This window comes from Pecten maximus, chromosome 4 (genome assembly GCF_902652985.1).
Source record: "Pecten maximus chromosome 4, xPecMax1.1, whole genome shotgun sequence".
Taxonomy (NCBI): Eukaryota; Metazoa; Mollusca; class Bivalvia; order Pectinida; family Pectinidae; genus Pecten; species Pecten maximus.
The window spans coordinates 38264827-38289937 of record NC_047018.1 but is presented as its reverse complement, the minus strand read 5'-3'; the positions used below and the strand labels follow the sequence as shown (position 1 = coordinate 38289937).

The 25111-nt window shown below is 37.6% G+C and overlaps 1 protein-coding gene across 1 annotated transcript in view; it reads right to left on the bottom strand.

The window, feature by feature from the left end:
* Window positions 1-3844: 3844 nt before the first annotated feature.
* The window catches only part of LOC117326025 (ergothioneine biosynthesis protein 1-like), a 29059-nt gene continuing 7792 nt past the window's right edge, over window positions 3845-25111 (bottom strand). The window contains exons 3-19 of the mRNA XM_033882605.1: window positions 21918-21982; window positions 21448-21560; window positions 19896-19964; window positions 19658-19798; window positions 17401-17531; window positions 14750-14863; window positions 13985-14148; window positions 13094-13202; window positions 12396-12543; window positions 11580-11666; window positions 11178-11342; window positions 9879-10044; window positions 9259-9518; window positions 7842-7985; window positions 7453-7531; window positions 4702-4810; window positions 3845-4563 (exon numbers count right to left, since the gene is read on the bottom strand). Of these exons, the coding sequence (XP_033738496.1) occupies window positions 4473-4563; window positions 4702-4810; window positions 7453-7531; window positions 7842-7985; window positions 9259-9518; window positions 9879-10044; window positions 11178-11342; window positions 11580-11666; window positions 12396-12543; window positions 13094-13202; window positions 13985-14148; window positions 14750-14863; window positions 17401-17531; window positions 19658-19798; window positions 19896-19964; window positions 21448-21560; window positions 21918-21982 (2155 nt within the window). The 3' untranslated portion in view covers window positions 3845-4472. The remainder of the gene's footprint in view (window positions 4564-4701; window positions 4811-7452; window positions 7532-7841; window positions 7986-9258; window positions 9519-9878; window positions 10045-11177; window positions 11343-11579; window positions 11667-12395; window positions 12544-13093; window positions 13203-13984; window positions 14149-14749; window positions 14864-17400; window positions 17532-19657; window positions 19799-19895; window positions 19965-21447; window positions 21561-21917; window positions 21983-25111) is intronic.

Below are 25111 nucleotides of genomic sequence, written 5' to 3'. Positions count from 1 at the left end.
AGATGTATCAGAACATGTGATGTTTGTGAATATGTGAAGAATACAAAAGGTTTATTCGCCAGAAAGCGTTTAAATGCTTAAATGAAAGAAATTCCGAGAATGGCGCGAAAAATGTGACGTCACAATATGACAATTCCACGTTGCGTATTGATTTGAGAAATAGAATCCCATTTAAAACCAGTAAAATTGTACATAAAACATGTTTTAAATCAGAAAATCATTTTCAAAAATTAATTTTAAGCGTTGATGTCAATTTTTTTTAGTTTCATCGGGGTATGAAACAAATTTTGATTACAAACTTCTGTAAGAATCCGCTACGCGGATTCATACAGTTTGCAAACAAAGTTTGTTTCATACCCCGATGAAACTAAAAAAAATGACATCAATGCTTAATATTTACATTTTCACTTCGCTCCGCCTCAATGAACATAGTAAACTCAGATCACTTCATTTCCCGTTGAAGATTTTGGGTCGCGTGCTTCTGTTCTGAGAGACGAATCACTTTCTTGCCGGCGTGTGAATACATTCACTGAGTTTACAATGGCGATCGAGTTCTGTACCGCCTCAGACTTGAATGCACTTTCACTTTGTGAATTGTGTAACATTGTTATAAACGTATATGAACACAAGTGGAATAGCCGCTTTATGTGCTAATAAAAATGCCAGTATAATGCAGACAGTTTAGAAAACAGGATCTGACAGAACACTGACACTCTCGATAGCACCGAGCTCATGACCTACGTAGCGCAGTAGGTCTAACGTTAGCTGTATCTCGGATGCCATGCTTAATACCATTTCAGTGGTCACAGAAAATAAAGCTCAATTTAAACACAAAACGCAGCAGAAGTATGCTATATCGAGAACAGGGACACATTATTGTCGTAATTTGACTCAATCTAAACATGGAGGACACAAGTTTCCGGCCGTCGAATACCGCCAATTTTCAAATCAATGTTTCTTTACTTACTATTATCAGAATTTACATCCCAAAACGCCAGTGCGACAATGAAATCCAATATTTCAAGAACACAATGTATATCACCAGCTAACCTGCGACTAAAATCCACATTGTTACACTTTTTCTCGAGCTCTGAATATCCCGGCTATTAGACTGCATCGCATCATTTTTTTAACCGAGTCCCTGTGTCTCGAGTGACCAAATCACACACATACTATACTGTCAACACTGTACTTTAGATTCGTATTTATATGGGTATTGCTAAGTTTTTATTTAAGAATTAACATTAAATTATTTTTTTCCTGTTATACAGTCATAACAGAAAAAACTGGAGTGTACTCTAAATAAACCGCGAAGCGGTTTATTAAGAGAGTACACTCCAGTTTTTTCTGTTATGACTTATAATTTAATTTCGTCTTATACACACTAAGATATTTCACTTTCTTTGGCGAACTCTTTTCTGTGATGAATTATTACGCAACGTCATCAGCCAATCAAAAATGACGTTACATTTCGCAACGTCAAAAATTTTGTTGTGGAGGTATAACAAAATTATTTCAGCCAATGAAAATGCGTGTTTCATACAAAATTAAATTATTATACAATATCATAAATATTTGTTATAAATGAATATTTTACCTTGAAAATATCGTATCTATGTGTATCAACATCGTAATAATAAAAACGTGTATAACGTGTATACACTATATTTTGTGTTGCCTTGGCGACGAGAATAGTTGACTGTCTGCTGTTCCACTACTGTGCACACGTCACATGTACGATAAGTATAACAATGTTAGAAAGTGACGCACTTACGTCACACTGTTGCGACCGAATTTTGCAATCTGGTGGCGAAGTTTTAAATTTGGTTAACGTAAATATAAGGATTGACTGTCAATTTTGCTGCTTGCATGGACTGATGAAGGGAAGTGAACCTCGTGCAAATGGTACATGAACTGCTTCGCAGTTTGCAAATGGTACATGAACTGCTTCGCAGTTCACTTCATTGGCACGAGGTTCACTTCCCTTCATCAGTCCATGCAAGCAACAAAATTGACAATCAATCCTTAAGTAACATTTACCCTGTCCGGTTATGTCTTGTGAACGCCGTGTCCGTGTTCCTGTTTACCGGAACGTGTTCTATTGTCCCTTAATCAACAAGAACGTGTCACCCAGACATCCTTGGTAATGCAGAAGAGAAGGCCACCCACCAGTTCAAGCTTGTACCCGCATTTTCAGTTTTAAACTGATAAGGGCTACTTTATCTCACTTTTTAACAAGGAACCTTGCTTTCATTACTAGCACTCCCAAAGCACCTAGAACGCCAAGAACAAAATGATCATTTTGCATGTGATTGGTCACCAAATGAGGCCCCGACTGTATCGTCATCAATTCAAACGAGGTAAAAAAAATCAAATGCGACACTTGTTTCAATTAGGACCACATGCGAACCATATATACCACTCATTAGTAAAAATTATGCCTCGATAAGGCATTCCATTCAGGAGAATAGCGAAACAGTTATTTTCAAAACGAGATTAGGACCTACAAAATCCAAGTCCAGTCTTCGTTCAGGGGAAGAAGCGATAGAGGAAAATTGTCAATTGTAGCACAGGTTTTGTCAAGACAATATCCAAACCAGTCTAAATTCATGACTGTCTTCATCCTCGATACCCCATTGGTTACGTTCACTCAGCACCCATGGACTGTTTCATGACAAAATCGAAGGCTCATTCACCATCAACTTGTGGATAAAACAAAAGATTTTGATGTCACGCAATTCTCAATGTCGCAATACCGTTAAATTGTCTTTGTACCTGTTTGTCTCCTCTTACAAGAGAAATGCATCTAATTAGCGATTGGTCAGGTTCCCCCAACGTCAAATATAATAAGTTGTGTGTCTTCATCAATGTCCGTCGTGGCATATACTGTATATATTCAAAGATTGAAGAGAACGAAACCCATAGAGTATCGCAGACATGCCGATATCTGTAGCATTATCCAGTGTAGCGAAAACGAGAATTGTTTACCGATCGACGACTCGTCATTTGCGTTGTAGAACAATCCAAGATGCATCACCACAAGCCAATGATGAGCCAGAACAGTCAGTGATGGCATATCCTTGTCAGAGCTAAAACCGCTCCATCGTTTTGTGAACATCTTCATTAGCCCGACATGGTGTTAGGGCCAGAGAAAACTCGGGCTATATGTTTGTGCTTAAGCAATTGACAACAATGGCCAGTTTTCTATCCGACGAACTTACCAGATACTTCGCCGAGCCTAATATCATCTACGGCATTAAGTTGAGGAGGCTGGTAATGAAATGTCAAAGTTTTGGTATCAAAGTAACTCACACTATTGAAAATACCTCTAAAACTAGTATAATTGTTTAGATTAAGAAAGACGTCTCACTTTAAACCTAACGACTGCAGCAAAAAATGCATTGTACATGTTTCTGATGCAAACTCATTTTCAATTAATTTACGTGACTTTGACCTTTGACTCCTTCCAAGCAACCCCAACAAGCACTATAGAAGCATGAAAACCTTGTTCAGCCAAGGCAATGGCCGCCTTATAACTAAATGTCACCCGAAGAAGGTTTCTGGCAGGCATAAAATGCAGCTTTGTCTCTACCTGATATTTCATCCAGCTAAATTTTATATTGTGTCTGAAGTAGGCAAATAGACTAAGAACTTGCTATTTTTCTGTGTTTTTGGTGATACTGTGTATACCGTGATGACAAACCCTTAACACACTAATATATGTCTCCATACAACTATGTAATGTTAATTATCAGGTTCTAAAGCAATCAGTCATTCAACTTTTTGATAGGAGCACATCCTAACAGTACATGTAACATTCCTAGGACAAAAACACAAGACAACATCCCATCAGGTCAGTTTTATGTATCAATAAATATACACAAAAGCCAGCCACATTAAAACATGTGAATAAAATGTTTCTAACAAGGCTACACATAAATAGTTTCCACATCCGTCTTGTGGATAAAGGATAATTAATACAGTTATACATATATCTCGTATAGGTGTCCAACAATAAGCTCAAGAATGAAACATCAAAATGTCTACAGTTTAAATAACAACACGATTGTATGCTACTGAGTGGAGAAGATTTGTCATACTTCTATAGAGAACATACAACAGCCATTAGAATCAAGTACCATCAACATGTACAGTATAACAAAGGAAAAGTCAAAAAAAAAAAGGTAAATACATCAATATATCTTCATCTCCCATAAAAAATACACTGTCTTCTCCTAGAACCTGGGGTGAATGTTCTCTTTTTTTCTTTTCTTTTTCCTTTTTTTCCACAAAAATGTCAATTTGATTATCACATTAACGACCACACAAAAAAGTGCTACAGTTTCTGTCTGCCACATATGGTTCAGCCTCAACACTTCAGGAACCACATCTAACCATGACAACTAGGTAGGGTCTAGTCTCAACACTTTAGGGACCACACAGTCAGTAGCCATGGCAACCAAAGTCCAGTCTCAACATTTCAGGGACCACACAGTGACCACGGCAACAGTTTGTCCTCCACATTTCTCATAGGGAACTTCTTGGACACAAACACATTTCAGTCTGAAAAAGAAAAGAAACAAAAATATAAGTTTGCATACAAGCCAGATAACATGCTTTATTGAATGGGTATATACAATGGTAACTATTGCTGGTGAGTTTGACTCGATCCAGGGATATTTCATACAGAGAAATGATTACCTATTTTCCAGGTGAGGTGCAAGTGCGTCCCGGCCCCAGGTCTCATCCTCTGACACGATGACTACTATCCCAGCGTCTTCAATGATCTCCCACATTCTTACCAGCCAAGCTAAAAATAGATAAAATGGTTGTCATGTTTGTTATCATCTTTGCTGGAATGTATTTACACAAATTTACATTACAACAAGGTTCATAACAATATGTTAACATAAGGTTTTTCAGTCTAACTGTACATTATAACAATGTGTTAACACAAGGTTCTTCAGTCTAACTGTACATTACAACAATGTGTTAACACAAGGTTCTTCAGTCTAACTGTACATTACAACAATGTGTTAACACAACGTTCTTCAGTCTAACTGTACATTATAACAATGTGTTAACACAAGATTCTTCAGACTAACTGTACATTATAACAATGTGTTAACACAAGGTTCTTCAGTCTAACTGTACATTACAACAATGTGTTAACACAAGGTTCTTCAGTCTAACTGTACATTACAACAATGTGTTAACACAACGTTCTTCAGTCTAACTGTACATTATAACAATGTGTTAACACAAGATTCTTCAGACTAACTGTACATTATAACAATGTGTTAACACAAGGTTATTCAGACTAACTGTACATTACAACAATGTGTTACAGTGTTCCAGCTAGGATTTGAAAAGGGCAGGGCGCTGCCTAAAAAAAAGGCATTTTTGTGCCAACATTTTTTCCAGGCCTATCTATCTTCTACCTTATTTTACAGGACAATGACCTGATTCATAGAGACAAATAGAAATCTGTTGATTTTTTTTTATTATTTCGTTTGTGTGTAAAAGTGTCTTCTTTCTTCTCTTTATTCTTCAAATATTGTTTTTAATTTTGATGGTAAAAGTTACAGTATGACCTAGAGTAATTCAAAAATAAAATGATATTAGCATTATTTCAATTTAAGGGTGTATTGAGAGAATCCATATACGATAATTACGTCCAATCAAAAAGTTACTATCAGATTATAGTCAACAGAGCGATATTTTCAACCAGAAGTTGGTCTGTCCAGAGACCTATATACTAACTAATTAATATAGGTCTCTGGTCTGTCCGTTGTGATTGTAAGACGACTAATTGTAAGTGAAGATATTATGGAGCAAAGGAGAAAATGTGGTCAAGCATATACGAGAAAAAATGAGTAGGTAAAAGAAAATCTATTATTTGATATCTGAATAAACTTCGTCCAAATAACTTCGTCCACATAACTACGATGTATCTTGTAAGCGGCGGTAAATTTCTACTTTCACTTTAGACTCTTTAGAAATAACGGCAAACTAAAATCAGGAAATTATAGCAAGTTAACATTTTCTTGAATTAATTATAAGAAATGGTAAACGAATTAGGGCCGGTCATGATTCGCAAGATTCTGATCAAACATTTGTTCCGTTGCTCTCGTAAACAAACGGTCCCCGCGTGTTGTAGAAATGTAAGTTAATCACTTGGCTATCACATGACCCGCAGTTAATGCAGAGTCGGCATTTCAGATACGAAAATAACACAATATAAACTAAACTTTTGCAACAATTATTCACATGAGCAAATATTTTTATATGTCCTTTATTTATTTATGAAAAATAAACATTTTGTATAGAAATCCGTCAATCCAACAAAGAATTTGCGACATCTGCATTTACAACGAACCATTTCCGGCGTCCCGCCAAACTTCATCAAATAAAATCAACCGAAAGCTAATTTTGATCACTGGAAAATCACTGGAAAGTGATCTCATGATCATTTACCTAAAAATTGCTTGGTTTACACTAGAAGGATTTCATGTTGTCATGTGAAGAAAATTTCAAAGATATATACATTGATCGCCAATGCACACGTGCTCATGGGATAACTTTACGACAAACGTGCGGCTCTTTTCGGTCTTGTCAAAAGTTGTTTACATAAGTAAAACAACATTTCCATCCATTATCATTACTTTGTCCATCTTCAAAAAGCCTTCGTGATCATGATTTAATTGGATTACCAGCCGACCTATCGACTCGTCACGGTTAAATGAATCTATTAAAACACCAGCTCGATCCCCAGCTGACCGATCTCTGCCTCGGGCAGCGTCCATCAGTACCGTGGATAAGGGTCTACAGGTAAGGGGACTAGTGTTACAGGTGGCCAATTAGTGACTGACTGACTGTATATTGCATGGCTTCAGCAAATCGGATCTACATGTAGAGTATACGAGGCAAAATGAGCATCAATGACACTTAGAAAAAGGGCAGTACTACAGGAAAAGGGGCGGGGCGAATTTCTAACTTTGAATTAGGGGCAGGGCGCCGCGCCCTGCTAACCCGACCTAGCTGGAACACTGTGTTAATATAAGGTTCTTCAGTCTAACTGTACATTACAACAATGTGTTAACACAAGGTTCTTCAGACTAACTGTACATTACAACAATGTGTTAACACAACGTTCTTCAGTCTAACTGTACATTACAACAATGTGTTAACACAATGTTCTCTAGACTAACTGTACATTACAACAATGTGTTAACACAATGTTCTCTAGACTAACTGTACATTACAACAATGTGTTGACACAAGGTTCTTCAGTCTAACTGTACATTACAACAATGTGTTAACACAAGGGTCTTTAGTCTAACTGTACATTACAACAATGTGTTAACACAAGGTTCTTCAGTCTTCAGGGGTGTCAGATATACAGTTTTTTATGTGAGAGTTAACTTATCTTTAGGTGAATATGTTTCTTACCTTTGGGAGTGAGAGTTCTCTCAAGGAATGTCATTACAACCAGGTTGTGCTTGCCAGTTTCGTTAGGGACCCAGGTAAACTGCATGAGAAGAAAGAACGACATTGTAGAATGCAATGACTGTAATAAGCACATAATTGACATAATTCATACAGTAATTTTAAAATATTGTTTTTACACTATAAAAACTGTTTTCGCACGAAATCTAAGAATAAACAGATTACATCTAAACTTATATATCTCTAAAAAATTATGAAAACACTGAGATGCTATTGCTTTTCTCCACATTACACATTTAAACTGAACTGGGGTTATATTATGTCCTCCTTCTTGAGTTAAACATATTTGACTGACTGTACATTCCAGGTGTGAGTAACAGGTACTTGTATACCTGTTTGAAGTTGACATTTTGGGATGCTCCAGTGACGGAGGCAGATGTAGGCTGGCCATCTGGTCCTGTGAAGGGCACTTCTTCCCCACGTTGTAGACGGAGTGCTGCGTCAATGAATTTTCCACTGTAGTCTACAGCGAGTATCTGTAAAAACATCATGACTATTTAAAAAACATCTACAACCTCCACTGTAGTCTACAGCCAGTATCTGTAAAATATCATGACTATTATGTATATCTTCAACAAGCAGTGCTTTTGATTTTCACTGATTTGGGATGGGGCCTTTTTGTCTCATTTTGGGTAGAAACTTGGTGAATTTAGAAAAAAATAGGAGTTAACTGCAAATTTTGGGACTTTGTCTTAAATATGAAATGATTTTAGTTGGTTCAGTACAATGATCATTTAACCTCAGACTTCATTTGGGCCATCTATCTAAAACGACTTTATTATGAAGTGTTATGTTTGTATATGCGGGTACATTAAAAGCTGTACAAAAAACATCTGAAGAGAAAAACTTTCCCACAAAGTACCTGTACCTAATTTTCAATTTTTCTTCTACTTTGAATTGCATATGATGAAAAGTAAGATCTTGATTTCCATAAATATGGCCCAAATGCCCAAAAGAGAAAAACAAGTACGTATTTATAAAAAGAAAAAAGACTGATCCCATAGGCAAATGTCCTCTAAAAGCATATACACCAATATGATATACATGTACATATATATGTATAGAGGAGACTAAAATGACTTTTGACCCTTGAACAATGACTTCTCAGGTAATAGAAAAGCAACCTTTACCTTCTATCTCAATGATTTCAGAAAATTTGCAAAGAATGCTTTAGTTTTTATGGCATACTGTCAGTTTTATTTTTAGTAACAGCCGACCTTGACTTTGACATTAGGAACTTCTATCGTGCATTCTCACATCACAGAGTATGATAATGTGAGGTTTCATGAAAGTGCTTATTTTGCTAGTATGTTCCCAGTACTATTTTTAGTAAAAGTAACCTTGGCATAAGGAACTATTGAATCCATAATGCACATCTTGAATCACATCACAATGTATGATCATGTGATATTTCTGAAAGTCTGGCCTTCTGGATTCAGAGATTATCTCTGGACATAAAGTGCTGTATTTTTAGTAACAGCAAGCTTCACCTTGCCCTTAGAAAATAGATAAATCCCTATTATACACCTGAGCTTGTCAATACATTGTTACATCATGCGAAGTTTCAGAAAGCTTGGCCTACTGGATTCTAAGATAATCTCTTTGAACAAAAGTGCTGACAGACAGATGTAAAAACAGGCAACCAGTTAAAATTTTGGAACCTGCAATTATGGTCAGTTTTGTGGACTAGGATGGACAATGCGATTACTATAGGGCACTCGCCTAATAAGGATTCTTTTAATTACTTACATTGGTGAATGTGCTAGAGAGAAGCATAGGTCCACGGCCAGAGCCAGACCCAAACCAGGCCGCTGATTTGGTGCCACACCTGTAGGTACGAGTGTAGCTTCTACACAGATCAGCAACCACACATGGTAAAGCATCTCTGTAACCAAACTCCTGTTCCAGAATCCCAGCCAATGCCTCCTTACTGTCATAATTAAACTGGATATTGGTGGTGCCACTACGCTTCAGTGCATACTTTGTGGAGTCAATGGTTTCAGGAATGTCTGAAATGATCCAACACATCTATAGGGTATGACAGTACAGAAATATTGCTTTTTTTGCGTTCAATCATAACATTGGATCAAATAAACAAATTAAACAGATTTACTGACTTTACGAGCCCCTCCCACAAACACCCCTGTGACAATGATCTTATGAGTAATGACCTCACACATTATTAACAAACTTCAGTTATGACTGTGTTTACAAGCATATGAACTAATATCGACATTCATCCCTAGACAAAAAATATTCAAATTCTTATTTGTATAAAAGCATATGACCTTTCCTGAAACTCTGACCCTTCACACAAACATTGAGTAAATCTCCAGGCTGATATGCAGATTTTACTCTCATGACCTCACCTTGATCGTCAACCATATCCAAAATGGCTACTGGAATGTCAATCTTCCCTTTTGTTTTAGTTAAAGATCGAGCCATACGAAATCCACAATGCTGCATGAAATGTCGACGGAATGATAAACGTGTGAATTTGGAGCCATAGCTGCCAGTGGAAATCCATGATCCGTTCTGGAAAACAATGAGCAGGGGCTTCAGTAAGACTCAATATCGGAAAGATATACACATAAAATTAAGGAGCAAGCTCTCATAAGATTACAGCATACATCTGATTTTGTTTAATGGGGCTAAGACTGACACTTTGAAATGATAAAAATGTTTGTTGATATGCAAATGAATGATAACAATGATCAATCAATACATAATAATATTCCTTTTCACAGTTTAGAATCAACAAGCATACTGGGTATTGCTAAAACAATACATGTCGCCCACCAGCCCCCGATAAAAAAAAAGTACAGTGGTCCCCCTATTTACGACCACTCTCAAGAATGACCACTCCTTGTATGCGACCAAGTTTCTTGTTCACCGACGATAAATTACCCCTGTACAAAAATGTAGTGACCTTGACCTTCTTCCGAAATCCCTGAAACTCTAATTTGTCCGATATCATGGTCCTTTATCATTGTGTAAAGTTTGATCAAAATCCCTCAAGGAATGAAGCTGCTAGAGTCAGTGCTGACAGACTTTGGGGTCACGTACATACTAGTACTGTATGTACATTTGTATATACATACAATATGGATGGAGAGGAAACCTCAAGTATCCCCCGTTTCACAAGTAAGGGACTAATAATGTATTAATCATAATCATCTGTGATGTTGGCCTTACAATTTGCATGTTAAGTACACTACTGCTTGTAAGACCTTAGTTGATTCAGATCTAGCCCTACTTATAAGACTCTAGTTGATACAGATCTAGCCTTGCTTGTAAGATTCTAGTTGATACAGATCTAGTCCTGCTTGTAATACTCCAGGGTCGTTTTTCGTTTTTGCAGTCCAAACGGTGTTGTTCGTTATGAAATAAACACGGACCTGGTGATTTTATATTGTTTTCAGGCGAGCCTTGACAAAGACTTCCAAGGCCTGTATTGACATCCGCAGGTCCGTCAAGATATGTGTTTGAAATATTACATTTGAAAACTGACAAACCGGTTTTCCACAGACCCTAGTTGATACAGATCTAATCCTGAAAGCAAAATGTTAGACTATAGATAGTACTGGTCTACATTTTATCACTGCTTATAATACTCTAGACCATACAGATTTGTACTGCTTGTAAGGGGTGTAGTGTGGGTAACGCACCAGCATGACGTTATGTCGTCCGTCACAACATGGTGAGGAATAATCGTCGTACAGGAAGTGAGCCTTAAACCCGTTAAAGCCATTGAAATGGTCCTCAGTCCACTCCCAGACATTTCCGTAGAGATCGTGGAATCCCAGGTCTGATGCGGCATTCATGTTAACCGGCTGAAGAACCAAGCATCATTAAATAATTATTGTCTATAAATTGTTAAACCTTAATTCAAACTAAATATATAAACTCAATCGTAAAGCCTTTTCTTACTTACATAATGCAACATCTATGTTATTTATATATCCATACCAATCATGAGTCAATATACAGAATGTATACATTAATATATATATATGTATTTGATATTTGACCTAATCATGACAGAATGATACCAATATTGCAGTACTTACTGTGGACGATCCGTACAACAGATTGTTATTGTCACTAGAGTTCTCCTGGAAGATTGTATCACACTTGACTCCACAGCTCGTCGGCAGCTGGAATGGTAATCATATATTGATATATTCAACAGAGAATTGAAGCACATAGAAATATTTTTATATTGATGTCATTATGCAACACCATTAAATCTGCTACAACTAGAAAGAAAAAAAGCTCTATATGATTATATGATTATCAATGTTTGCTACAAAGCTACATGTAGTTTTTCTTCTTCATTAGAACCATAGAATTGAACATTCAAGTCTGTCCTTTGGGGGAAAATGTTTCATATACAGTCAAACCCGTCATGCAACTTTCCAAATGAGGAAAGAAAAAAAAATCACATATGATATACGTATATACGTTCCTTGAAGCATGATTGAAAAAAGTGGAAATTTGAGTGGGCGGAATGACAGACAGACGGACAGGAAACCGTCAATTGTGAGTTATAACAATTGTATTGTGAGTTATATGAACTGATGAGCTGTAAAGCTCAAGATCAATAACTGAATTCAAGTTGAATTTTTCATAAATAAAATTCTTCAGTCTTGTATTTGAGTTTAATAGTACTACTATATTTTCAATCATCTTTACTCTTTGATGTATAAATGAATAATTTATAAATAGTACTCTAATATATAGGTCCCTTAGTTGGGCGAGAAAATAAAAACATTCACTGTGACATGTTGATTGTAGGTCTAGTATCTGTGACTGACAGTACATACCTCACGGCCTTTCATGGCCTGTTGATTTTAGGTCTAATATCTGTGACTGACAGTACATACCTCATGGCCTTTCATGGCCTGGTATTCTGCCTCTGTAGGCAGACGGAAGTCCGGCCCTTTCCAGGCACAGTAGGCACGTGCTTCATGGTAGATCACATCGACTGGCCAGTCCAACGGCATGTTTATCTCATCAAACATGGCACGGTATCTGTAACCAAAGGTATAGAGTTACTTATCCACTTGGCAATGCTGCTATCTAAGTTGGCGATGGTGCTATATAAGTTGGCAATGTTGCCATCTTATTTGGCATTGTTGCTAACCAACTAGGTATATCATTACTTACCAACTTGGCAATGTTACTCATCATCTTGACAATGTTACTATCAACTTTGCAATGTTGATTACCAACTTTTTATCGATGTTGTTTTATTCATTTGGCAACTTTGGAGTATTACTTGTCAAATTGATATTTCCAAAAGTACTGGGCACAATTTTTACACTACTGTAAGGGCCCTCTCTACAATACCTATATATGTATACAAACAATAATTGTATGTGGTGAATGTGGGTATTCATTAACCTGAAGATTGTTATATTAACCAACAAGAAGGGTTAAACATATCCATATCAACATGTACAGAAGCTAAGTACAAAATTGATTGGTTGTGTTGAGGCAATGCTAGAGGCTGGCCTTTATCCTCCCTACATGTACATAAAGAGACATTATAATACACTGTCCCCACAACAGATTGTGTTACCTGTAAGGCACCGTGTCTTTGTTTGTGTAGCCATTGCTGGTCCCGTTTGATATTCTTGGTGTGCAATGAGAGTAAGAGGCAAGAGCTGATCCGCAACTCGACTTACAGCCTGAAAACAGACAGAATCAGAAGCTTATGTACTCATCATTGTCACATTACACAAGTTAAATAATTTCCAACAAAGGTCAAATGATGTCTACCAAAGGTCAAATGATGTCTAACAAAGGTCAGATGATGCCTAACAAAGATTAAGTGACATCTAATAAAGGTCAAATGATGCCTAACAAAGGTCAAATGATGTCTACCAAAGGTCAAATGATGTCTAACAAAGGTCAAATGATGCCTAACAAAGATTAAGTGACATCTAATAAAGGTCAAATGATGCCTAACAAAGGTCAACTGATGTCCAACAAAGGTCAACTGGTGTCCAACAAAGGTCAGATGATGTCTAACAAAGGTCAAATGATGCATAACAAAGATTAAGTGACATCTAATAAAGGTCAAATGATGCCTAACAAAGGTCAACTGATGTCCAACAAAGGTCAACTGGTGTCCAACAAAGGTCAGATGATGTCTAACAAAGGTCAAATGATGTCTAACAAAGATTAAGTGACATCTAATAAAGGTCAAATGATGCCTAACAAAGGTCAAATGATGTCTAATAAAGGTCAAATGTACCCACCAAAGGTCAAATGATGTCTAACACAGGTAAAATGATGCCTTACAAAGGCCAAATGATGTCTAATAAAGGTCAAATGATGTCTAACAAAGGTGAAATGATGTCTAATAAAGGTCAAATGATGCCCACCAAATGTCAGATAATGATCAGGAAACTGTTAGGCGCTACACATGTATACCATAATTTGTTATATTATCTGAATAGATAACTACCTTTATCACATGTCCAGAAGGTTGGGTGTTGTGCCTGGCGGAATGTTCGCCACTCCCATCCCTCTGCAGTCCAGTAGGCCCTGTTGTTGTAGCCTCCATCTTGAACAAACTTCAAGAACTGACCGTTAGTCACTGGAAACTTGCTCGCCTCAAACTTGGGTACACTGATAAGGAACAATTAATCAGGCTATTATAACACACAGCAACACTGATCTGATTATGGTTAACTGGTTAACCCTGATCTGATTATGATTATCACAGATGGAAATTTTAGTCATAACTTCGCAATATGATCATGATAAACCTTAAGCTTTAACAGACAGAAATTAGACACCCTCTTACTTTGCAGGGGAATGTCCACTTTTGGTAGGGAAAAGACTAATCTGAGTAAGGTAAGACAGCTGACACTCACTATGATGTCATTGTATTCTATCTGACATCATAGAATTGTTGTGAAAAACCCATCTCAACTCTATGATTTTGTTTTTTTGGTGGATGAATTACATATCTGTTTACTTCAACAGAAATTTTGTCATCTGATGAGTACGCGAGAAAATAATAAAACAGACTGACAGTGACAGGGCAAGCCTCGTGCTGACAAACCAAACTCTTATACGAGAGCTGCGATATATTTATGTTCACGGAACAGACCCCTGTATTAAAATTCTATCAATCACCTCATATTGCAAAGGACAGAGCATTAACTGACCTAACTAGTGGTAATATATTTACACCCAATACAATGTATGTGCATGCTATACTCACTTGTAAGTTATCTCTCCGTACTCATTGTCCCAGCCAAAAGATGGGAAATTCTCTGGTTTCCCAAACGTCACAGTCTTTGCATCAACAGTAATCAACGGGTTGGTCTTCACTTTTCTCCTACAAAATTAGATTTTATATCAGAAATATATACAGGTAAAAAGTAGTCCTGAAGAAGGAGCTGTACAGTATGGATTATCCACCCCCTCCCCCTCCAGCTGTAGGTATAAAAACCCAAATTTGATACATATATACATCAACCTTATAGTAAGAGTTATATCTTGTGTGTTTCTCTTAAAAAGGCACAACTATGGCACTAACCTAATATATGTACAGAAAGTTTTGTGTTTCTCTTAAAAAGGCACAACTATGGCACTAACCTAATATATGTACAGAAAGTTTTGTGGAGTTGAGTGGAACAGTTTCGGAGTAGTAGCCCTGGGGAGTGAGATAAGTACTATTTTAGTGCTTTTCATGTTAAAAACAATCAGCCAAATAATGCCATTTCAAAAATTGCAGCTCTTAAGCCAAACAACACTATAACAATAAGCCAAACAACCCTCTAACACTAACACAAACAACACTTCAACACTAACACAAACAACCCTCTAACACTAACACAAACAACACTTCAACACTAACACAACAACCCTCTAACACTTAGACAAACAACCCTCTAACACTAACACAAACAACCCTCTAACACTACACCAAACAACCCTCTAACACTAACACAAACAACCCTCTAACACTAACACAAACAACCCTCTAACATCACACCAAACAACCCTCTAACAATAACACAAACAACCCTCTAATACTAACACAAACAACCCTCTAACACTAACACAAACAACCCTCTAACACTAACACAAACAACCCTCTAACACTAACACAAACAACACTTCAACACTAACACAAACAACCCTCTAACACTAACACAAACAACACTTCAACACTAACACAAACAACCCTCTAATACTAACACAAACAACCCTCTAACACTAACACAAACAACCCTCTAACACTAACACAAACAACCCTCTAACACTAACACAAACAACCCTCTAACACTAACACAAACAACACTTCAACACTAACACAAACAGCCCTCTAACACTACACCAAACAACCCTCTAACACTAACACAAACAACCCTCTAACACTAACACAAACAACCCTCTATCACTACACAAACAACCCTCTAACATCACACCAAACAACCCTATAACAATAACACAAACAACCCTCTAACACTAACACAAACAACGCTTCAACACTACCCCAAACAACTCTCTAACACTTAGACAAACAACCCTCTAACACTAACACAAACAGCCCTCTAACACTTAGATAAACAACTGACAAACAACCCTCTAACACTAACACAAACAACCCTCTAACACTAACACAAACAACCCTCTAACACTACACCAAACAACCCTCTAACACTAACACAAACAACCCTCTAATACTAACACAAACAACCCTCTAACACTAACACAAACAACCCTCTAACACTAACACAAACAACCCTCTAACACTAACACAAACAACCCTCTAACACTAACACAAACAACACTTCAACACTAACACAAACAACCCTCTAACACTAACACAAACAACACTTCAACACTTACACAAACAACCCTCTAACACTTAGACAAACAACCCTCTAACACTTAGACAAACAACCCTCTAACACTAACACAAACAACCCTCTAACACTAACACAAACAACCCTCTAACACTAACACAAACAACCCTCTAACACTAACACCAAACAACACTTCAACACTAACACAAACAGCCCTCTAACACTACACCAAACAACCCTCTAACACTAACACAAACAACCCTCTAACACTAACACAAACAACCCTCTATCACTAACACAAACAACCCTCTAACATCACACCAAACAACCCTATAACAATAACACAAACAACCCTCTAACACTAAGACAAACAACCCTCTAACACTAACACAAACAACCCTCTAACACTAACACAAACAACTCTCTAACACTAACACAAACAACACCTCAACACTAACACAAACAACCCTCTAACATCACACCAAACAACCCTCTAACACAAACAACCCCTCTAACACTAACACAAACAACACTTCAACACTAACACAAACAACCCTCTAATACTAACACAAACAACCCTCTAACACTAACACAAACAACCCTCTAACACTAACACAAACAACACTTCAACACTAACACAAACAACCCTCTAACACTAACACAAACAACACTTCAACACTAACACAAACAACCCTCTAATACTAACACAAACAACCCTCTAACACTAACACAAACAACCCTCTAACACTAACACAAACAACCCTCTAACACTAACATAAACAACCCTCTAACACTAACACAAACAACACTTCAACACTAACACAAACAACCCTCTAATACTAACACAAACAACCCTCTAACAATAACACAAACAACCCTCTAACACTACACCAAACAACCCTCTAACACTAACACAAACAACCCTCTAACACTTAGATAAACAACCCTCTAACACTTAGACAAACAACCCTCTATCATTAAGTCAAACAATCTAATAACAAAAGGCTAAATAACCCTCCTAATCCTACTATATGTATGAAATATTGAATTTTACAGCTTACCATGCTTTAGAGGACCATAAACCCAACCATTTGGCTTGGTTACCATGGAAACAGGAAGCTGGCGAATGAGGACTGAAGATGTTTCAATATGGATCCTCTCATGTTCCATACCCATCAGCAGTGCCCACTGTATAGAAAGGATAGGGATGCTTAAGAGTAGATTTTACAACCATTACTGTATAGTGTCCTTAGCCCACCTCCCCTACCCATTACTGAAGACATGTACATACCCATGGACTGTCATTAGCCCCCCCCCCCCCCCCCCTCCCCTGCCCATTACTGAAGACATGTACATACCAATGGGCTGTCCTTAGTCCCCCCCTCCCCTGACCATCACTGGAGACATATACATACCCATGGACTGTCCTTAGCTCCCCCCCCCCCCCCCCTCCCCTACCCATCACTGGAGACATGTACATACCAATGGACTGTCCTTAGCCCCCTCCCCTACCCATCACTGGAGACATGTACATACCAATGGACTGCCCTTAGCCCCCCTCCCCTACCCATCACTGAAGACATGTACATACCCATGGACTGTCCTTAGCCCCCTCCCCTACCCATCACTGGAGACATGTACATACCAATGGACTGTCCTTAGCCCCCTCCCCTACCCATCACTGGAGACATGTACATACCAATGGACTGCCCTTAGCCCCCCTCCCCTACCCATCACTGAAGACATGTACATACCCATGGACTGTCCTTAGCTCCCCCCCCCCCTCCCCTACCCATCACTGAAGACATGTACATACCCATGGACTGTCCTTAGCTCCCCCCCCCTCCCCTGCCCATTACTGAAGACATGTACATACCAATGGACTGTCCTTAGCCCCCCCCCCCCCCCCCCATTACTGAAGACATGTACATACCCATGGACTGTCCTTAGCTCCCCCCCTCCCCTGCCCATTACTGAAGACATGTACATATCCCTGGACTGTCCTTAGTTCCCCCTGACCATCACTGATGAAGTCATGTACATACCAATGGACTGCCCTTAGCCCCCTCCCCTACCCATCACTGGAGACATGTACATACCAAAGGACTGCCCTTAGCCCCCTCCCCTACCCATCACTGGAGACATGTACATACCAATGGACTGCCCTTAGCCCCCCTCCCCTGCCCATCACTGAAGACATGTACATACCTATGGACTGTCCTTAGCTCCCCCCCCCCCCCCCCCCCATTACTGAAGACATGTACATACCCATGGACTGTCCTTAGCTCCCCCCTCCCCTGCCCATCACTGAAGACATGTACATACCCATGGACTGTCCTTAGCTCCCCCCTCCCCTGCCCATCACTGAAGACATGTACATACCAATGGACTGCCCTTAGCCCCCCTCCCCTACCCATCACTGAAGACATGTACATACCAATGGGCTGTCCTTAGTCCCCCCTCCCCTACCCATCACTGAAGACATGTACATACCCATGGACTGTCCTTAGCTCCCCCCTCCCCTGCCCATCACTGAAGACATGTACATACCCATGGACTGTCCTTAGCCCCCTCCCCTACCCATCACTGAAGACATGTACATACCCATGGACTGTCCTTAGCCCCCTCCCCTACCCATCACTGGAGACATGTACATACCAATGGACTGTCCTTAGCTCCCCCCTCCCCTGCCCATTACTGAAGACATGTACATACCAATGGACTGTCCTTAGCTCCCCCCTCCCCTGCCCATTACTGAAGACATGTACATACCAATGGACTGTCCTTAGCTCCCCCCCCCCCCCCCCTCCCCTACCCATCACTGGAGACATGTACATACCCATGGACTGTCCTTAGCTCCCCCCCTCCCCTACCCATCACTGAAGACATGTACATACCCATGGACTGTCCTTAGCTCCCCCCCCCCCCTCCCCTACCCATCACTGGAGACATGTCCATACCCATGGACTGTCCGTAGCTCCCCCCCCCCCCCCCTCCCCTACCCATCACTGAAGTCATGTACATACCCATGGACTGTCCTTAGCCCCCCCTCCCATTACTGAAGACATGTACATACCCATGGACTGTCCTTAGCTCCCCCCCTCCCCTACCCATTACTGAAGACATGTACATACCCATGGACTGTCCTTAGCTCCCCGCCTCCCCTGCCCATTACTGAAGACATGTACATATCCCTGGACCTGGACTGTCCTTAGTTCCCCCTGACCATCACTGATGAAGACATGTACATACCAATGGACTGTCCTTAGTCCCCCCCCCCCCCCCCCCTGCCCATCACTGAAGAATCTACATACCAATGGGCTGTCCATGGTGATAGGTAGTTCTAATGGTGTGTCCTGGATCATCTTAAGGATGACATTTCTCACTGTCCGTCTGTACTCTACGACCTTGTCAAGAGATGGCCATTGGTAACTCCCTCCCATGCGGTAATTCTCCTGCAATTTTAGAAAAAAATCACATTTTTCAGACCAAATGGTGCAAAGAGGCACGATATGTAATTTTGATTAGATAGCATTAACACTACGTACTTACCGTATCGTCCCAGGACATCTCGTCCACACCCGTTTCAAACATGGTCTCAAACTCCAGGTCAATTCTCTCCTGTAACAAAGGAACTGAAGGTAATGATACAAAAACACAGATATTTCAGGTCACATGTTAGTGCAGCTTAAATGCCCCTCTTTCCCATTTTATTATGACTTCCACTAATACAATGTGTCCAGAATTAACAAAGAAAGAAAAATCATGACCAAGCATCTTTTGTACAGGAAACCTATCAGTAACAAATAGCTGAACCTTAAGCCCAACAGCTCACTCCGTAACAACAGGCATTAAACAAGTCTTACAGATAGGCAAGTGGTTACATATTGCTTACCTTGTTTTAGAAATAACAGTATGAAAGTTTGTCAGTATAAAGAGATATCAGTATAGAGAGATGTCATTATGGAGAGATGTCAGTGCAGAGAGGTGTCAGTATGGTGTGTTGTCAGTATGGAGTGTGGTCAGTAAGGAGAGGTGTCAGTATGGTGCGTTGTCAGTATGGAGTGTGGTCAGTATAGTGTGTTTTCAGTATTGAGAGATGTCAGTAATGAGAGATATCAGTATGGAGAGATGACCATATGGATAGTTGTCAGTATGGAGAGGTGTCAGTATGGAGAGGTGTCAGTATGGGGAGTTGCCAGTATGGTGTGTTGTCAGTATGGAGAGATATCATTATGGAGGTTGTCAGTATGGAGAGGTGTCAGTATGGAGATATGTCAGTATGGAGAGGTGTCAGTATGGAGAGGTGTCAGTATGGAGAGGCGTCAGTATGGAGAGGTGTCAGTATGGAGAGGCGTCAGTATGGAGATGACAGCCTGGAGATATATTGATATAGGTCAGTATATAGAGGATATTGAATGGTTCCCTATTTAATATAACATATGATTCACAAGTATGACAGAATATCGATATTTTCACCAGTGCGAAGCACGAGTGAAAAATATCGAACTATTCTGTCATACGAGTGAAATATCTGTTATATCTAACGGGAAACCATTCAATTTTCTGTTTATTGCATTTCATAAACTTAAAAACAAAATTAAAAACATCGAAAAATTAATAGCCTCAAAAAGTTCGGGAATCAGTAATGACGTCATCTCTTTGTGACGTTTCTCCACGTCAACTTGACAGCGCCATTTGGAAAGGACTGATCAACACAATTTAAGCGTTTTCTGCTGTTATAGTAGAATATGTACATGAGTAGCTAATGTCAAGTGAGCATTTTGTCAAAAACTAGTCTGAAAATTTAAGAAATACAGCAAAATAACCCATTTATCTATCTCCGTTTCGATTGGAAACATCGGCAAGTTTCAACGAGGTGAATACAAAGGTCGGCTCTGATTGGTTAAAAACGGAAAGCTTATATTTTCACTGCTCATCGCTGCAGTGAAAATATAAGTTTTATTAGTTCGATAAATTTCTATATTTCACTGGCAAAAATGCAATAAAAAGATATGCTAGCCTGGAGACTTGTCAATATAGCTAGATTCCTACCTTCAGAAGCCTGGCCAGCATTAGCTTGTTGATAAAGCTAGATTCCTACCTTCAGAAGCCCAGCCAGCATTAGCTTGTTGACATACACAGAAGCTGTGTGGGCGAAGTAGAAAATCAGGGGGAGCCTCAGACGGTCTGGACATGTGTAGAACGTTGACTCCTCTACAACAAAATAACACCACATGACATATTATTCCCTTGTAGAAAAAATCATTTCACAATCATTTAAGTTTATTATCATTTTATAAAAATGATTTAACTTACGGCAGGTCTTCTTTTTTTTTTTTACAACTGCTGTTTTTCATGAAGATAAATAAAATGAAAATGAGGTTATTGAAATGAAAAAAAGTCTGAATTTTAAATTGACCAATTGATTATGACTTCAAAATGTTAGTATATTGATTTTTTTTTTAAATATTTTAGTTGATCGAAAGATTATGACTTCAAATTGTATAACAAAAAATACCATCTCCACGGCAGCTGCTTAATATAGGCTTACTAGACTTCACAGAGAATTACCTCGCAATGCTGTGAAGAGAGACTCGTTCAAGTCGTAGCCATTTTCAAAGTAATCCCGCAGTTGTCTGTAAATTATATATTCAGGTTTATAGGGAGAAAGTGAACCCAAGAGGGTTCAAAACATGTCATGATCATATTTTATTAAGTTATAGATCTCGACACTGCCACCAGCTCAACTGCAACTTACATGTCAACCTGACCAATATGCTTACACAACATGCACATAAGCATATGCTGGAATCTAAATGGTTTTTAATCAGAATAAGAAGTTTGAAAAAAAGATAAATAAAAAAATATCTGAAAGCAAAATTAATTGAAATAACACAAAAAGAAAAAAAAAAAAAAAAAAAAATATGATTGTTTATGGAGTTTCCCCAGAAGACATTTCAGTCCCTTTCTTTCTCGAAGTGCCAAAATTAGGCAAATATCTTACCCGATAAAATAATGCATTTAACAATGCACCTAACTAAAATCAGTTTTAAATTATTTCATTCTTGAATCAAAGCAAAACAGAAATAAAGAATTTTATACAATGTGTTCATATGATACCGCATATACATGTACTTCTCGTAAATAAATACATTATTTAAGCAATGATAGGAATATATATATATATATGTCAAATTTTCAAATTGAATTAAAGAAAAAACCTGCGGTGAATTCAACATATTCAACAAACACAATTTCGGGAATTCCCTAATATGTAATATTAGCCAAATTAAATAATTCTCAGTGGTTGATTGTGTCTCATTTGCATGAATAGACAATTAAATGCAGATCTTTATCTTCAGTTGCATATTTACATCTGCTGTATATGTTCCAAAATAATTGCATTTTAAAAATGACAACAGGTGTTCATATTGATTTTAAGTGTGTCTCATAATGGGTGTTGATAATGGAATTTACTGTATTTTGAATCTCTGTAAAAATGCTTACCTATTTATACACAAATAATCCCCTGAATACAAATAATGTAGCCCCTTCTTCATTTTTGCTTAATCATCAATTTTAAAATAATGAAATTGTAAACCAAAGTGGTTTCTCAAATCTTTTACACCAAGGAAGCCAGGGGCTTATTTGAGGAAAAAATACAGTATTAAGTTCACATAAAAAAATAACCTTTAACATATACTTTAATCTTAGTATATAGCTACAAAAAAATGGTGTTCAAAGATGTTGGGCATTCTAAAAGGAATTATCTCCCTTTGCCTTTATTCTAATTAAAAGCGAAATAAATACCATTTCTTTTCCCCTCAAACAGCAACAAACAAACAAAAACTTACACAGCGTTTGTGATAATTACATATCATATACTGACAGAATCTCCTTTTTAGCAAAAGTGACTGGCACAATTCATCAATGAGCAAAACCACCATACCAAGTAGGAAGTTTGTGGGATCAAGAACCATATGTGGTGCAATGTAAAATCTATTTTTAGCAATGGTGACCTTTGATCTTTAGTTAACAACACCCCAAGTCAATTCCTAGGGTACCCAACATACCAAGTTTGTGATCAGATGATATCAATTTGTTATTGTAAGGTAATGTTAAAAGCTGTGTTGTCAAGATTTACATATAACACTATAGTATTGTACCTAACATTATAGTATTGTACCTAACACTATAGTACTGTATATATAACACTATAGTATTGTACCTAACACTAGAGTATTGTATATATAACACTATAGTATTGTACCTAACACTATAGTATTGTATATATAACACTATAGTATTGTACCTAACACTATAGTATTGTACCTAACACTATAGTATTGTACCTAACACTATAGTATTGTACCTAACACTATAGTATTGTATATATAACACTATAGTATTGTATATATAACACTATTGTATTGTACCTAACACTATAGTATTGTAACTAACACTATAGTAGTGTACCTAACACTATAGTATTGTACCTAACACTATAGTATTGTACCCAACACTATAGTATTGTACCCAACACTACAGTATTGTATATAACACTATAGTATTGTACCTAACACTATAGTATTGTATATAACACTATAGTATTGTACCTAACACTATAGTATTGTACCTAACACTATAGTATTGTATATATAACACTATAGTATTGTATATATAACACTATAGTATTGTATATATAACACTATAGTATTGTACCTAACACTATAGTATTGTACCTAACACTATAGTATTGTATATATAACACTATAGTATTGTACCTAACACTATAGTATTGTACCTAACACTATAGTATTGTACCTAACACTATAGTATTGTATATATAACACTATAGTATTGTACATAACATTATAGTATTGTACCTAACACTATAGTATTGTATATATAACACTATAGTATTGTACCTAACACTATAGTATTGTATATATAACACTATAGTATTGTACCTTACACTATAGTATTGTACCTAACACTATAATATTGTACCTAACACTATTGTATTGTACCTATCACTATAGTATTGTATATATAACACTATAGTAGTGTACCTAACACTATTGTATTGTACCTATCACTATAGTATTGTATATATAACACTATAGTAGTGTACCTAACACTATAGTATTGTATATATAACACTATAGTAGTGTACCTAACACTATAGTATTGTACCTAACACTATAGTATTGTACCTAACACTATAGTATTGTCTATATAACACTATAGTAGTGTACCTAACACTATAGTATTGTACCTAACACTATAGTATTGTCTATATAACACTATATTATTGTACCTAACACTATAGTATTGTACCTAACACTATAGTATTGTACCTAACACTATAGTATTATACCTATCACTATAGTATTGTACCTATCACTATAGTATTGTATCTATAACACTATATTATTGTACCTAACACTATAGTATTGTACCTAGCACCATAGTATTGTACCTAACATTATAGTATTGTACCTAACACTATAGTATTGTACCTATCACTATAGTATTGTATCTATGACACTATAGTACTGTACCTAACACTATAGTATTGTACCTATCACTATAGTATTGTACCTAACACTATAGTATTGTATATATAACACTATAGTATTGTACCTAACACTATAGTCTTGTACCTAACACTATAGTATTGTACCTAACACTATAGTATTGTATATATAACACTATAGTATTGTACCTAACACAAAAGTATTGTACCTAACACTATAGTACTG